At 31.1% G+C, this 18,505-nt stretch overlaps 1 protein-coding gene across 1 annotated transcript; it reads left to right on the top strand.

The window, feature by feature from the left end:
• The first annotated feature begins 10,555 nt into the window (after positions 1 to 10,555).
• Positions 10,556 to 11,393, top strand: LOC101215117 (MLP-like protein 328). The gene is made up of 2 exons (XM_004142262.3): positions 10,556 to 10,812; positions 10,976 to 11,393. The coding sequence occupies exons 1-2, from the start codon at positions 10,569 to 10,571 to the stop codon at positions 11,236 to 11,238; spliced, it is 507 nt and encodes a 168-aa protein (XP_004142310.2). The 5' UTR covers positions 10,556 to 10,568; the 3' UTR covers positions 11,239 to 11,393.
• Positions 11,394 to 18,505: the final 7,112 nt, after the last annotated feature.

Raw genomic sequence — 18,505 nt, 5'->3', positions numbered from 1 at the left:
AGCTAAAACTAACAAATTTAGCTATATTTCTTTTACAATAAAAGATAACTATTTTAGTAAAGAGTTTTCCACAAATCTCCACCTTAAAAGATATAGTGTGAAAATTTTGTGCATGTCTTGACTCCCAAAGCTTTTATGCAGTCACTCCTACTTGGGTTCTAGAAACTCATTTGTTCTAAGACACTTGAGGAACTTCGTTTGAGTGACTACCTTCGTCAACATATCAGCTATGTTTTCATTCGTATGAACTTTGAGCACTTCCACTTCCTGTTTTTTGATTTGTTCTCTAATGAAGTTGAATTTAATGTCTAGATGCTTAGTTCTACTGTGATCCTGTTGTTTCTAGACAAATGAATATTGCTTTAGTTATCACAGTAGATCTTTACAGATTTTTGTGATAAGCCAAAGTCCTTTAATAGTCCCTTTAGTTAAATAGCTTCCTTAATAGCTTCTGAAAGAGCTATATATTTAACTTCAGTAGATGATAGGGCGACCACAGATTGTAGTGAAGCTTTCCAACTCAGTAGGTTCCCTCCAATTAGGACACAATATCCTATTAGTGATCTTCTCTTGTCCAAACCCCCTACATGGTCAGAATCTACAAAACCATAAAGCTCAAATAGTTCTTTAGAACATATTTTATAGATTAATTGAGCATTAGTAGATCCCTTTAGGTACCTAAGGACCCATTTGGCTGCTTCCCAATGCCTTTTGCCTGGGTTAGCCATGTACCTACTAATTAAACTAGAAGAGTAAGATAAATCAGACCTAATAGAAATCATTAGGTACATTATGCTCCATATGACTTGTGAGTAGGAGATGTTCACCATGCATTTGACATGGTTGGGATCTTCTGGGTTTGGACAGTTAGCAGCTGATAGTTTGAAGTGTTGTGCAAGAGGAATTACCACTTACTTTGCATCTAACATATTAAATCTTTTAAGTACCTTATAGCGGTAGTTACTTTGGTCTATTGTCAGAATCCTCTTTGTTCTTTCTCTTATGATGTCAATCCCTAGAATTCTCTTAGATTCTCCAAGTTCCTTCACATTAAATTCTTCCTTTAAGGTTGTCTTTACTCTTTTAATATCAAATTTTGATTTTTCTACAAGCAGCATATCATATACATACAAGAGTAAGTAAACCTTAGAAGAATAGGAATTTGAATTTATAAATGTACAACTGTCATAGGAACTTTTATAAAACCAAGTTTAGAGATGAAATCATCAAACCTTTTGTATCAACACCTTGGTGATTGTTTTAGACCAGAAATGGATTTTTTAAGATAACATACCTGATCTTCTTTACCTTTTTCAATGTATCCTTGTGGTTGATTCACGTATATGACTTCTGTCAAGTCGCCATTTAAAACAGCATTCTTATGGAGGTTTTTTTAACAATCGGTGATAATATTTCATTGTAGTCAATTTCTTTCCTGTGTGTAAAGCCTTTGGCTACAAGCCTAACTTTATTTATATCTAGGAGGTTGAAGACCAGGAACGCCTTCTATAAGTTTATAAATCCATTTGCAAGATATGGTCTTACAATTTCTATGTAGTGTTACCAAGGTCCATGTATTATTGATAATGAGAGATTACATTTCATCATTCATGGCATTTATCCAATGTCTAGCATTAGGGCAGCTCACTGCCTCATCAAATATTTTTGGTTCATCATCACTTAGATGATTCATATCATTTAGGATAAAATTTACAAGATCTGCTTCACTGTATTTAATTAGGAGGAACAATAGTTCTTCTTTGTCTATCGCTAGCCAAAGAATAATTTGATAAATCTTCTTCTTCTTAGGTAACTTCTTCTAGAGTAGGTGGTAGATTGATACTAGATTATGTTTCTTCCTCAATGGTACTAGGAAGTTTATTTGATTCATGGCTTGGTGGGTGCTCCACCTCAATCTCATTTGGTTTATGCAGGTCTGATACCAATTTGTAGTGGAAGCCACGTGCATAGACACAAGGGAACCACCTATTTGCATGTAATGGTAGGTTCTCTCTCCACTGTCTTTTACTTTCCATTTTCGTTTTCACTTTGCATGTAGATGTTGATAATAGAAGATTAAAGAAATTCTTTCCAAGACTTTCTTCTTCTTTCTTTCTTTACTGTATTTTTCTGGGTTCTTGTTCTTTGAGTTTCCTTTAGAAGATGGTGAGATGAAGAGAAGATGAAGAGAATAAGAGGTAGAAGATGAACACACAGTGTTTTAGCGACAAATGCCTAAGTCCACTATCCTTGGGAGCAAGATATTATTTCAATTCAGTTTTTGTCATCATCAAATATCAAAGTGATACAAGGTATTTATAGACTTTTCTATGTCTCTTAGTTAAAACTCTGGTTAAAGCAGAAGTTAAAACTAACAAAATTAGCTATATTTCTTTTACAATAAAAGATAACTATATTAGTAAAGAGTTTCCCACAACGACCTATATTTATAAGGGTTTATATGTTAAATATATATACAAATGGTTAGTATAAAATTATGAATGTATCATAAAATATAACTTACATATGATTCTTTGGCTAACTCGTTTACCTACCTATCCTTTGAAAAGTTAGTTTTGTAAAACAACTCCACTTGACCTACTTCTTCACCCTGATCGATCGTCTATAGTTCAAATAATAATAATAATAATAAATTATATGCAATGAAAATTAATAGAACAATAATGAATTTGATTTCTGTCATACCAATTCATTCTGCACTTGAAGAACAAATTTTGATCCACAATAATGGTTGAAATGTAGACATTCTCTACTTTTTCTTGTTATTCTGCCTTTTTGCTACACAAAAATTATAGTTATTAGTCAAATCAATTTGTAAGCATAATATACATAAAACAAACACATAAAAATTACCTCCCATTCAGTTACCTCCTAACGATCACAAAGAACCTTCCAATCTTTTTTGTTCAATAACCTGTTTGGTAGGCTTTCACGAGTAGTAATAAGATTCTCAAACGTATAATAGTGCTTATGTAGATCTTATCTATATTCTCTAAATGAGGTTTGTATTTATCGATGTATGTACTTACTGATGACCATCGATGAGATATCCATAAACAAAATGGGTCTACATTCAATAAAAGTTTAGGCAAATATGAGTATGAAATTAGCACAATAAACATTTATATGTAAGTATGAGATTAGCAATGGCATGTACTTACTTGTAGACGAGCCTTTATAGTGGCAATAACATCACTAGGCACATCCTTCCACTTAGAACAACACACTTAAATGGTGTCTCGAGTCGCACTCCCAAAGGCGTTGCTAAACTTTGTAGCAAAAATGCTAACAAGTTTTCCAACCTTCTTAATCAATTGTAATTGGAGTCTTTCCATGTCGTTGTACGTTCATGTCTAGACTAAAGTTTCTATTATGCCCACGCCCACACTTCTTTTTTGTTCCTGAACTACTGTCAACTTCTATAGAGGGACCGATAGCCAATGTGTTAGCTTCCCGAACTAGTTTATCCGCTAAACGATCCTGACGTTGTCCCACCATAATCCTACAATCACACATATTATATGAACATATATAACAAACAAAATTATAAAAGAGGAATTAAACTAGTTCTCATAGAGTTATTCACTATCTTGATCATCAAACTCTAAATATTGATTTTAACTAAAACTCTTCTCTGTAGATGCTTTTACATACTCTGGCTCATCATTTATAAAATTGACATCCTCTAAAAATGGTATACTAATTTGATTGGATTGTTGTGGATGAACTGAATGTTTTACAATAGTAGGACGAATGTTGTCTTGACATAATATTGTATCTTGGATAGATACATCTACCTCAATTCTTCCATCTATTTCCAACAACTCTAATTCATCATCTACCAGTTCGACTGCTTCTAGAACATCCTAAAGGTGTTTATTATGGATAATTTGCACCACTTAGCTTTTCAATTATTGTCGAGCTTATTGTCGTTGATGTAAAAAACTTGTTTGGCTTGAGTTGCAAAGATGAAGGGATCATCAGTATACCAATAATGAGATGTATTTATGGACATGAAACCTAAATCTTGTCATACTTTATTTTTCTTAGGGTCTTTGTAAAACCATTTACATTTGAAAAGGACCACACGTCTTCCATGATTATATTCTAACTCTAAAACATTAACTAATATACAAAAATAATTAGACTCTACTCCATCTGTTTCTCCAGGCACCATGATTCCACTGTTTTGATTACATCCTTTATTGTCACGGTTAATATTGTGAAAATGAACTCCATTGACAATGCAACCATTGTAAGAACAAACTTGAATGGAAGGACCAAATGATATTGAGTAAAGATCATCAGCCATATGTATAAATTTTGTGTTGGCATAAATATATATATAAAGAATGTATGGGTTTTCGTTTTTAAAACCTATGTCGACATATTTTCATCGCAATATGTAAAATCTTGTGTCGACATAAATTTGTAAAAAATGTATGAGTTTTTTGTTTTTAAAACTTACTCTGATGTTAGTTTTTTTTTTTTTTTTTTTCACCATATGTATAAATCTTGCATCGGCATAAATATGTAAAAAAAATGTTGGAGTTTTTCATTTTTAAAACTTATGCTAACATTTTTTATCGTTTTGATGTGTATAAATCTTGCGTTAGCATAAATATGTAAAAAAAATCTATGGATTTTTTGTTTTTAAAACTTATACTAACGTTTTTTTTTCATTACATATGTATAAATCTTGCTTCGGCATAAATATGTAAAAAAGTATATGGGTTATTCGTTTTTAAAACTTATATATATGCAAACATTTTTTTGTGTCGCTATATGTATAAATCTTGTGTCAGTATAAATATGAAAAAAAGAAGTATGAGGTTTTTGTTTTTAAACCTTATGCTGACGTTTTTTTGTGTCACCATATGTACAAATCTTGTATCGACATAAATATGTATAAAAACGTATCGATTTTTTTGTTCTTAAAAATTAGACCAACGTTGTTTGTGTTGTCATATGTTTAAATCTTGTGTCGTCTTAAATATGTATAAAAATGTATAGATTTCTAAAACTTTGCCGACGAATTAGTATTTCGTTAGGATTAACACATTTTTGCCCACGTAAAATGATGCGTTGGGATAAAAAGTGTTGGAATTGCCAAAAATTCTTGTAGTGTGGTTATTATATCTTGGTCTAGTTTTACGCAAACTCATTGCATATGATACCCCTACCCGAATGTCACCTACACGAATACGTTGAATCATTGCGCTTGTATATCAAATACAAAGTGGGTCATATCTATAGCATAAGATATCCTGCTTTATCCATATACTACTGTAACACCCCAAAAATTTAGGTAATTTAGGACTTAATTATCTTAATTTTTTATTTAATTATGGTGAAATTATCGGGGTGTTATTTTTAGTTATTTGATTGAGAATTGTTTGTTTTCATGGAATTAAAATTAATTAAATATTTGTTGGATAGATAATTAATTAATTAGTAGAATTAGATTTTTTATTTGGGGTCTTTTAAAAAATATAACAAACCGATAAAATATTTACACTATATAGATCAATTCTAAAAACAGAAAAAGGCCACAGGCTCACAATAGGAAGTATAAAAAATACCTTAGTCAATACGCGATTAATCGTTCCCACGTGCACATGTAATCATCTTTTAAACGATCATGTTAAGCGACCATGTATATCGTGTAAATAATGATACACGGTCGTGTAGGTAGCATCAAGACGATTCTTTAGTTCTTTTTAACGATGGGAAAAGAGCTTCAAATCGAAATGATCATGTTGACCATGCTAAACAATCGTTTTCCTATGGTAAACAATCGTTTAGATCATATCCACCTGATCGTGTAGTTCTTTTTTAAACGATGGGAAAAGAGGTTCAAATCTAAACGATTGGGTTAACCATCCTAAATGATTGTGTTGATTTGATAGATGATTGTTTAGATCATATCCACAGGATCATGTAGATCTTTCTAAACGGTGAAAAATGGCTTCAACTCTAAAACGATAGCGTTCCTTTGCACGTCGTTTTCCCCTTCGTGAAGCCACCGTCATTTCGAGCCACACAAACCATTCCATCACCTCCCTTCAGCCACATGAAGCTTTGCGCAAAGCCGACCCGAGCTGCACAAAACACGCCACAAGCATCGCACCAATCTCCATGTAACATAAAAAAGAATATGAAATATTTTCTCAATTTATTTGTTTTATTTTATTAAGATTTTAAATGTTTGAGTGTTAAATTGTTGGAGTTTGGAGAGAGAAAATTTGGTTTTATAAAAAGAAAAGGAAAAAAAATAATATTTATAATAAATTATTAAATTATTATATTGCACGTGCATAAAAAGGGACTATTCATCTTCTTCTTCCACTTCATGCCCTAGCTACCCACCAAGGATCTCATCTCCGTCTATCTCTCGCTACCGTCTGTCTCAAGCTTGCCATCGCTCTCCTCAATCCAAGTCGCCTAAAGGTGTAAGTTCTGCGAGAGTCCAAGTCGAGCATCCCTGTCAAGCCCGTTTCGTCTAACCCAACCTAACCATGACAACTCTCTTCGCGCTACTCGTTCGTCCAACCGTCGCTCCTTCCATTACCCATCGTCGTTGAAGTAGCTAAGATGTATAATGTGATATTGTAGTTGTTGATTGATATATTTATGATGCAAGATATATTAATCAGATGATTAAGGACTTTAATGTTGATATTTCATGCCATGTTTATGATGTTGCTACTTGTTATTGGACTATGATGTCTCTGTTAACTGTCAAGAATTTTAAATATGACAGATTTTAACTATCATCGTATAGGCCGTTTTTCATGTAATGGGTGCCCCACTTAAGATCACCACTTTTCAAAGATTTATGATGCAGCTCAATAACATGTGTGTTCCTTCGGGTTCATTAACTTATGAGAGTGTTTTCTTTGGGACACTAGATTACGTGTGTTCCATCGGGCACACGATAGGTTTGGGTACATCCTAATAGAAAGTTAACAGACATCTAGCGATGAGACTAGTAGTAGATCCTTTATTGAGTACATGTTTACACTCACTCTTTTCTATGTTTAATAATATTTCAGGCAACGATAGAGGTAGAGGAAAATTGACAAATGACAGGAAGGGACTGTGACTTGGAGTATGGACTTAGTTTTGCTTCCACCTTTATATTTTCGATATTTGAATTTAAATATTTTATTTGAACTTGTTAATTATTTCATGTTATTTTCTTTACAATTTAGATAGAGTCCGAACTAGGATCATTTACAAAGTTTTTTTTCTTGTTTTTTCCAAATAATGATTTATGAACGTGTTTTGAATTTATTTATTAAAGATTTAGTTCTTTTCCTCTAGCTGAAGATTGCTATTTATTTTTAAGTAATGATCACAACTTAGTATAAAGAGTTAGATCATTACAACTATAGACTCTTTAAATTGTATCTCGAACATTGATCTCTATATATATCTAGCTATATACACAGTTCAAGACTCATCAAGCAACTTATAATGTTAGTTTATTGGATTTAGGTTATCAAGATAAAAATAATAAAATAAGCAATAACACTTTTTTTAAAATTATAATAATAACATTTTATTAATAATGAACCAGGAAAGACATTTAGTATATACCTATTTTAGAAAAAATCCAACATGGTGATTTTTTTTTAGTGTAACTACCAACCTTTAAACAAATTATTTGGAATTGATTAAATATTCAATTCCTAATAAACAAAAATAAATAAAGAAAACTCGGTATTCAATCCTAATAAATGAAAAGGGGCATTTTTAAAAATGGCAAAAACAACAAAAATAAATTATAATAATAAAACTCATGTCATTACACTTTCTAAATTTCAAGAGTAACAAATTTAAAAGTAGATAGCCATATGATATATTTAATTACTTGTGATATTTGTCATATTTGCAATATACAAAAAAAGATGTGTCATGGCATGGGCAGATCTATTAAGGGGCCGAGGGTGCACGTCCCCCCTCACATTCTCGATTTTTGTATTTTAATATTAGTTTTGAAGTACAATATATCTTAAAAAATACACATTTTTACTATATTCTATCTTTGGTATAGTGGTTGTGCTTCTTTATAATTCTGCCACTATGTCTTGGACTGCTTGTTTCTGAACTGTATTTTCATCTGTTACAATTTCTCATATGAAAAACCATATTTAATTGTTAAATTGAATGAAAATATAATATTATTAAGGAAATAATTAAATGAGATTAATTATTTATCCATTGTGGAGAGGTCGAAAGTAAGAAGGTTAAATTAGTAAAAAATGTGAAAATCTAAATATGAAAATGTTTAAATCCTTTGGCATTTTTGAAACAATGGTCTTAGAGTAGGATAATTTCACTAATAATTCTGATAGGAAAAGAACACGACCGATTGTAATAGATCAAGATTAACTAGTTTTTATCTATTTTAGCTTATGACCATTTAATTTTTTATCTCTTAGTTTATGATAATTAGATAGTGATATTCTACTATATTTGTAGATTTTTTTAAAAGTTTTAAATGTATTTATAAATATTTTTAAAAGTTGTATCATTTAAAATTCTTTTGTTTTACCAATCTTATATTATCGAAATTATTGATATAAAATTTTATTATTGTTTAATAATATTCTAAATAACATATATTTATTAAATCAAATATCCTATATATTGGTTTGTTACATATATTATTTATTACAAATCTTCAAAATTCAAAGATTTATGGAGTGCCTTATATTTGATATTGCCCTTTTTAAAATTAAATAATATTGGCATATTTTTGTTTCATTGAATATATATTTTACTTTGATTTTTTGGACTGAAATTATTCTTCCTGATCAACTTGAGAATATTGATAATAAATTTAGATTTGTTGTTTTTAGGGAATAGATTCTTAAATGGGACATGTTTGACTCTAATTTTTTATGTTTCATTCATTTAACAGTTAGATTTTACTCTAACTTTTTATGTTTCATTCATTTAATACTTAATTTTGAAGTGACAATCCTTTTCAAATAAGATTAGTAACGGAGAAGGCAAAGCCAGCATGCAATTCATGGCAACTGCTTCACATATTGATAACATTGATGATGTTAGGTTATTTTTTTTATGTGCAGTTGTTCTCATCCGTTACTTTGTACAAAAGTGGGTGCCTCCAAGCTTATAATATGAGTCCACTTACTTTGTATTACGTAGTTGAAGAGGGGATAAAAAGTGAGTCATGACCCAAAGCTTTGAAAGAGTGTTCTTTTAATTGAGATTGGAGAAAAGAAAATTATTTTTTGTGATGCTCTTGATAACATTCATGTTTGGAATATTTGTGAAAATAGCAAAACATTTCAAACATTGATATGTTTCTTGACATTTATTAATTGTTTGATGTTTCCTCTTTGATGTTTATTTTTTTTCGTAAGAACTAGAAACATGAATATGTTTTAATAAACCTAAAGGCACATTTGACAACATTGTATTTGTTTTATTATTTTTTTTTATTTTTTTAAGTACTAGAAACATAAATGAATTTTTTTTTAAAGTAGTAGATTTTACAAAATATTTACAACCTGTAGCAAATTCTATCACTGATAATAAAATCCAAAATTTTGTTATAACTTGTAAATATTTTAATTTATTTTGCTATTTTTAAAAATACCACGACAAAACAAAAATACAAACATGATAAAAATTAATATTTGTCTAAAATTTCATAACAAAACATGTTAAACAAATAACTCCTTATAGTTAGATATAACAAAATAAAATTGCAAATATCATATTATCAGTACTAATTTTTTTCTCACTTTAATCGCGCACAATTTAACCAAATCAGATATGACTATAATATGCTATCAGTTATAGACTCCTCAATATTATATCGGAGTGTAATGCATTGATATACTCAAGTCACTCATATTAGCTATACTTTTGGTCACAAGCTTCATTCATGCATATTTTTTTACATTAACATTAATTATCTATTATATAAACCATTTATTTTCTGTCATCCCATAGTTGCATCTAAGCAAGAAATGAAATGATTTTTGTAATAGATAGAAGTATCATTTGGTTGGCTGAAAATGATACATTGAGTACATTTCATATAGACGACTATGGTTGATTTAGTGAATAGACAACAAATTGGTTGTAGACTAATATCATTAATAAGTTTCTATTTTTCATATTGCTATATTAGATAGTGTTCAATTCTATAGATAAGTTACACCATTGATATTCTAACTTAATAATGTTAACATATCAGAGACCGTCCTTTAAATTTAAACTCCAATCAAAACTACATGTTGAATTGAATTACATTGTATACTCTCAATAAAATCTTAAATTTAGATATTCACCATCCAAAATAAATGTATTACATATATATGTATATATATTAACATTTTTGTTTCAAATTTTGTATCCAGGTGGAGTTATTTTATGGAAAGTACTATTATTTTTTAACTAATTCAAATGAGGGGAAAGGTGATACATTTATTTTAATAGATATATTAAGCTATATTCATCACTGGATTGTTTGTATAAAAGGGGAAAGACTTCGGGGGATTGATATGTGTGTGAGTGAGTTACCTACCAATCAATTTAATAAGAGAGTTTCTAAAAAAATGGCTCTTGTTGGAAAGCTTGTGAATCAAATAGAAATAAAGACATCAGCAGAAAAGTACTACAAACTCTTCAAACATCATATTCATCATCTTCCCGATATCACTCCTATCTTTCAACAGGTAACAGTTCATGATGGTGATTGGGACAGTCACGGCCATGGCTCCATCAAAGTTTGGAATTACACCGTTGGTACGTTTATATGACCATGACTATGAGTCTATGACCTTGACGTACTGCAACTACGTACACAATTCATTTTATATTTTGTCCTCAATGCGTTATTGTATGAAAACTATTTCTTCTAACAGTTCATATTGATTTATTCTTTTGTTTTTGCACATGATTTGTTAAGACGGCAAAGCTGAGGTTTTCAAGGAACGAGTGGTATATGATGATAAAAACTTTGCAGTAACAGTGGTTGGGATAGAAGGAGATGTCTTCAACCATTACAAATCTTTTCAGGGTACATATCAAGTTGTACCCAAGGATTCTAAGCATTGCTTCGCTGTTTTGACCGTGGAATATGAAAAACTTGATCATAGCTGTCCTGATCCAAATAAGTACCTTGTTCTCATGACTAACGTCAGTAAGGACATTGAATCCTTCCTTAAATAAACGAGGCTTTGATTACTGTATTCTCGCGAAGCTTCATTTTTCTATGAATAAATGCTTTAGGCTTATTATGGTTCTTTAAGCTTATGGATTTTGTAAAAGTTAAATAACGTTATCCTCATGTTATGAATGAAGCTCGGTTTTTATGATTTTATTCTTCTACTTTTCTTTGCTTAAATATATATCATTTTTTATTTGGTTACATATCAATTTTTTTTCTTCTATTTTTGTTCATTTTCGTTAATGTGTTTTTGTAAAATTGAAAATGGATTGTTTGCTATTGTTAGATATTATCCTTCGCCCATTAGCTTAAGTATAATTGTTAATTTAAGATGATATCAGCGCTACTTAAGGCTTGAGCTGCCAGTACCCAACAATATTATTTCCTCCCAAATAAAATTGATTTTCATTTGATTTATGTTTATCAAATATGAGGGAGGTTATCTAAGGAGACATTGTGTTCAAGCCTTTGTATATTGTTATTTTTTCTTTAATATTTAATATTTATTCCACTTGTTTCGTTCTTTTATCATATTTTAAGTTCATATTTGTCTTCATCCATCACCTTAAACTTTTGAGTTAAATTGGTGATCTAAGGGTTATAAAAAAATATTTACCTCTATAAGATATTTGTAAATATTTATAGCAATTTTGTTATTTAAAATAATTTTTCATTAAAAATATAGCATATATAGATGAGTTAATTTCATTGTTGAACAAGAAATTTTGGTCAATTAAATCATTTTATGTCATGATAGTGATGAAAAACATGATAGTGATGAAAAGCGATGTCCAACTCTTAGAGAAAGACAGGAAAAAGTTTATCAATTTCCTAACTCTGATGTTGCAAACATGTTACCGCAATTGCTAGATAAGCAACTTATTCAATTGTCACAATGCAAAGGACCAGAACGAGCAGAAAAAGTGGATGATCCTAAATATTGTAAGTACCATCGGGTCATTAGTCACCTTGTTGAAAAATGTTTCGTGTTGAAGGAGATAATTCTAAAGTTGGCTCGAGGCTCGTGAAAAGAAAATCGGGCTAGATATTGATGAAGTAGCTTAGACAAATCATGTTATTATCGAGATGACTTCAAGTGTTTCACCATCAGCACAATTTTATGATAAAAGAAAAAGCTTAATTCAGTGTGACACTTTTAAACCTATAATTGTTTAGTTCCAACAAAGGATCGTGATGACACACTCCCAAAACAAAGAAGAGTCTGTTGAAGATGATGACGAAGGATGGATACTCGTGACTCGTCGAAAAGGGACACAACCAAATTTCATTCAAAAGGAGTCGTCATTCCATCAAAGCATGCAAAAGAAATTATCTCCCATAAAAAGAAGAGGAAAAGAAATAAAAAGACGTGGAAGCCTAAGTCTGTGGAAGAGGAGGATGATAATCTTCTCCAACCTCAACGACTGGTAACTTCGTTAGAGTTTCTCCCAAGAAGCTTCCTTGATGATCATCAAAAGAAAGTATTAGAAGTCACTGCATGTCATGTTGTTAGTATAGTAGAAGTCGACAACAATTATGCATTTGAATAAGTCGAAGCCAAAATAGGGGGTGTTATGATAGAGTTGTATCGTCTATCATGTACAAACCCAATAAGTCAAAAGTTGAAGAAGCAATGAATGACATGATAGAGTTGCATCGTTTATCATGTACAAATCCAAGAAGTCGAAGCTAAAATAGTGGACGTCGTGATAGAATTGCATCATCTATCATGTACAAATCCAAGAAGTCGAAAAAGTAGTGAGTGTCATGATAGTGTTGCATCATATACCATGTACAAACCCATAAAGTCGAAGTAGTAGTGAAGAATGTCATGATAGAGTTGCATCATCTAGCCTGTACAAACCCATGAAGCCGAAATAGTGGGCGTCGCCATGATAGAGTTGCATCATTTATCATGTACAAACCCATGAAGCCGAAACAGTGGGTGCCATGAGAGAGTTGTATCGTCTATCATGTACAAATCCATGAAGCTAACAAAGAAGGAGGACGTGGATCAAACCAAACCAAGATGGTGAAGATGTATATGTCATTTTATATGCATAAGCTGCTACACATGTAAAAAAGACAAAGTGAAGTAAGTTATGAGTAAGAGAATTTTTATAAAAAAATTGCAAAAAAAGAAAGAAAAATGTCTAGGAACAAAATATTTTGAAAAGAAAAACAAAAGCAAAATAGGAAAAGAAAAAAAGAAGAGAAAAACGCAAAAAGAAAAAAAGAAAACAAAAGAGAGAGAAAAGAAAACAAAAAAGTAGAAAAGAAACTAAAAAAGATAAGAAAAGAAAAATAAAATAAAAATTTAACTAGTAAGAAGTAAAAGAAAATGAGAAAGTAAAGAAATTTAAAAGAAAAAAAAACGAAAAAAAAGGAGAAATGTGTGGAGGTGGGCCACCCATCGTTACACGTTTATTTAGATAAGCGTTAAAAAAAGATGGGACTCTTCCCCTTCCTCCACACTTCGTTTCAAAATCACATAAAAGAAAAAAACTCATTGAAGTTGTTTTGAGGAAAAAAAACCCATTGAAGTTGTTTTTGAAAACTCATGGAAGTTCTTTTTATCATTTTACCTTAAAAAAAAGACAAAAAGACATCGTCGACAAGGAGGTCAATCCTTTGTTAAAAATTAAAAAAAAAAAAAAAAAAAGTTTTCCTTTCCACAGTTCTCTTCTCCATCATTTTCAAAATCAGAACAAAAAAAACAAAACGTTTTTTTTTCTCTATTGCTTTTCTTTGGTCCACACTGCCTAAGCATATATGGCATTGCCATCAAAATCAAATCTCACATTTCCCCTTCCAAACAAGAGATTCTTGTTAAATCAAAGGTTAGGATCTTACTTTTTTTAAAAAAAAAATACTCTAAATTTGATTAGGATTTTACCTTTTATTATTAAAAAAGTGATAATAATTAAGCTATCTTCTCACGTTTTTTCCGGACTTGCACTTGGGACAGAACTCAATAGCTTTCAAAGAACACTACATAACTCAATCAAGAAACACTACAAAACTCTTATAATCGATATGGTCTATTACTAATAGATTTCAAGAGCTAGATCTAATTCTTATCAATATAACATGATTTTTTTTTTCGAAATAGTTTGTGATCTATATTCAAGAGTTTAAAAACTAAACCCACAATTATTATTAGTTTTGAGTACCTTCACGATAATTGAACAGTTGTTAAATCTTCCAAATAAGTAACGTGGGTTCAGTTAGCCATTCAAATTTCGTGAGACTATATTGGAAACAATTTTATGTTTTAGACTAAGAAAAATAACTATGGTAAAAGAAGAGGAAAAACCTTGGAAATTCTATGAGTGCAACATGTCCGAAGTCATATTTCGTAACGTTGTATATGCAAAAGAAATATATATGTATATATATAATGAAAATTTTATGAACCTACCCATGCACACATCTAATCATAATTACTTACATGTTCCATTTTGGCAAATTCACCCTAGAAATGTTGTAAGTTACCAAGCTCATTTCTATGCCTTTTTCTTTCATTTTTCTAATACAAGATAGTACAAATAAGGCTGCACATCATTAAAGTTTATTGTTATCGCAAGACGACGCATTTGAAAAAAAAAAGATTGAATTAATATAGTAGATATACTTTGACAATGACATATCTACCATCAGAATATATATTTCAAGCATAAAATACTTAATTGACTTCTATACAAATCAATCAAACTTTAATCATATCCAAAGCTGGAATGGTGACCTTTGTATTGCATCAAACCTTATAGAACATAAGCTCGACTTGCAACTTCTCAATTTGACTTCACATTTTCTGTATTCGAACTCCTAAAGGATCTCAGTTGATCTAAAAATGAAAAATAGTAATAGTAATGAAGAAAGTAGTCAATAGTCTCCCTGACAACTCCTATAAACACACAAAAATACAGTTTTCCCCATAAATTCTTTCGTAGAATTGACAATGAAAAAATTTAAACAAAGTACCATGAAAGTCAAGGGGTGTCTCAAATGACTATAAGCAAATTTATCAACGTATAAGAATAGAAATTAACCAAATTTCAAGAACATCTATCACTCATTCTCCTTGGTTTACATGACCAGATCATAATACAAGACTTGATAAGTATACCCACTTGCTCTCCACATGAAGCTTTTGAGATATTTACAAGCACAAGAAGATTAAAGAGGACAACTATGAAAATAAACTTTGGTAGGATTTCATTATGATTTTTCAACAACAATGCAATAAAGTGAAAAAAGAAACTGAAATTCTAAGCAACGTAGGACCATTTAAACACTATATAATTTTAGATTCTAGCATCTACTCTACCTCATGGATGAAAGCACATCAAAACTTATATTTTTAGTGCTATAACATTTTTTCAATTCAACAGAACATCAAAATGAAGGTGAGGAATTCAATCCTCTAATCTCTTGTCTGTATCTTTTCTGGCTAAAGTATACTCAGGTTCGCTAGTATTATGATATTAAACCATAATATTAAAATGATGTAATCTCTAAAGACCATTAAGAATAAACTTGAAGCAATTGTTTAATTTTTATACTTAAAATATTAGAATAAGTCATACCATCATCTAAACCAGTTGGCACTTTTCATCTCAGTGAACTATAATATAGGAATCAAACTCTTTAATTTCCATTATCTAAATTATCAAGAATTTATAAACCATACAAGCAATTAAGTTAAAGATGGTTATGTTGATACAACCTCATCATCATTCCCCACCAAATTTGAAGTGTTAGCCAAGAACTCTCGAGGGAATAAAGAAGGATCCACATTTTCCTTAGCCCAACTATTTTAATACAAAAATAAAAAAGAACCAATGACATGATGAAAGTGTTGATATTGATATTTTGATATGAGGTTAATACATTCAATTCCAAGAAGTTGACTGAAGGTTGAACTTGAACCATCAATTTCCTACACATCATTTACTTGTTCACAAAGTAAGAAGATACATGTATGGCCAAAAATTAGTTCATGCTTTCCTATAAAACAACAAGTATCTCTTAATGTCATTTTTAAAAAAATAATAAACTACCTCCATATAAATCCATTGTCATTGTTCTTCATTACTCCATCAACCTTCATCAAATTCCCCAAATTTTCTCACCTTCTTCGATTCACAAACTACTATTGCATCAACATAAACATAAACAAAATTAATCAAAATAACAAAACAAAAACATTACTTATTTAACATTATTAACCTCTCCATCTTCTTCTTCTTTCCTCCTTTTCTGGAAAAATTTTCCCTTTTTTACTTACAGCAACTTCCTCACATGATATCAATAATAAAAAATCACCATGCACATGATATCAAAAATCACAATCACAATCACAAGTTCTACAAAAATCACAATCACAAGTCCAACAGCCATGCAATCATAATAATCTAGAAAAGAACAAAAAATTAAAGTAAATTTAGATAAGTGATTTCCAAACCAAACAAGAGCAAGTGAAACTTACATTTTTTACTTCGGAATCGTTCAAGGCATTCAATGGGCAGCACTTCGAATGCAAATCGAGCCACGGTTTGCAAAGGTAAGTATACCAGTTCCAACCTTATATACTAGATTCGAGCTTAGATAAGTGATTTCAAAACAAAAAGTACTTACCAAATTCAAGCTTGTACGTGGTGGTGGTCAGCTGGGCACGCGATGGTGGCGACGGTGGTGGATTCGAAGATGATTGGACACGAAGGATTCTTGTGGCAGAAGTTGTCTTGACATCCATCTTATCCAAAAAAATGTTGGATTTTTCCACTAACTTAGTCCGAGGGTAAAATGGTCATTAGACATTTCAAGTCAAAAGTCAAATATTTTGACTTTTTACCATTTTGTCTGTCTTGACTAACTCCAACCTCCCGAGCATGAATCCGCATTTATTTTTCCAAAATTCAAGTTGCATTTGAACATAAGGCCGGTCAAAGTTTGACTTTTAAAAGCCAAAAGTCAACATGTTGACTTTTTACAATTTTGACCATTTCCATCAATTCCGAGCTTCTTAGTATGAATCCGTATTCATACTTATAATATTTAAAACATAAAGCTCTATTTCTAATCAGAAGATTGACGACTATATCACTATTTTTGTCGGTTTCTCTTTCTTCTCTCGATTCGAACAATTCGACTTATTTCATCACACTGTTCTAAGTTTAATCCATATGAGCTAGCAGGGGAACCTAATGGACCTATAGATCATGGGCTCCAATGATTCAAGATTAACTAGCTAAACTCTTTTGGACCGAGTTAATCAACATTCGTTAACTAACGGGTCATTCCACTAAAGTCCCATAGTTGCACTCCTCTCACTATAGATATATTTGTGTTCATTTGATAAAACCATAATCAGTAAGTTAATCTTTCACAGGTTGCTCGTAACCTTGGCTGGGTCAAAATACCGTTTTACCCCCAAGATTACATCTTGCTTCTTAAGTCCCACTAATCCATTATTGAACAATTGGTTTAAGGTCCAACCAATAAACTTAATCCCTCTCGGGCCAATGAGAGGGTGGGGCCCCTTGTTCAAGCCTTGGATTCAGTGCTTAAGAGAGCAACCCATCCACTAACCCTAAAGCGGGTTGGAGTGAATTCCATCATGTATCCTATGTTCCCAGCTATCCACCCGATCTTACCCCTGAAATGTGAGGTTTATTGGGCCAACGCTGATGAGCTGCCCTCACCTATGCAGATCTGATGATAATCTTGTGTGAACAGGAGTTCATAGTTAACTCAGGATTAAGATTAAGTTATCTAGGTCATCAATAATCGAGATAGTCAGTTTTAAACAGTAAACGGTGTTATAACGTAAAAATGACTAATTCATGGTTCACTCTTATGTAAACACTTTACATAGGATGTCCCCCACTTTTATGTCTCTACATGAACGATTCAGGATCACCTCGTTCATACTTACTACAAAGTGGTCTGCATCCATAGTTTCTCTAAATAAGGCGCCCAACCATTATTCATATACTATAGACTATTTAGGCTATATACTCGAACTTGATCCACGTTTATGTTTACACATAAAGTTCAAGTTTACTCAAAAACAGGCTCGGGACTTGGTTAATTGGATTTAATATTATAATATTCAATTTCTCAATAACAACTTTATTGAACAGAATATGATTACAAACTACTAGTTTTAGAACAAAGAATTCCAACATTTAGATCCTTTTGAAATATCGGTTCAAGCTATTACTAAGGCTGAACGTTGCTTCAATAACATCACTCATTTTTTTG

This window comes from Cucumis sativus, chromosome 5 (assembly GCF_000004075.3).
Source record: "Cucumis sativus cultivar 9930 chromosome 5, Cucumber_9930_V3, whole genome shotgun sequence".
Classification (NCBI taxonomy): domain Eukaryota; kingdom Viridiplantae; phylum Streptophyta; class Magnoliopsida; order Cucurbitales; family Cucurbitaceae; genus Cucumis; species Cucumis sativus.
Note: the sequence above shows the minus strand (reverse complement) of the source record. Positions and strands in the feature narration are given on the sequence as shown.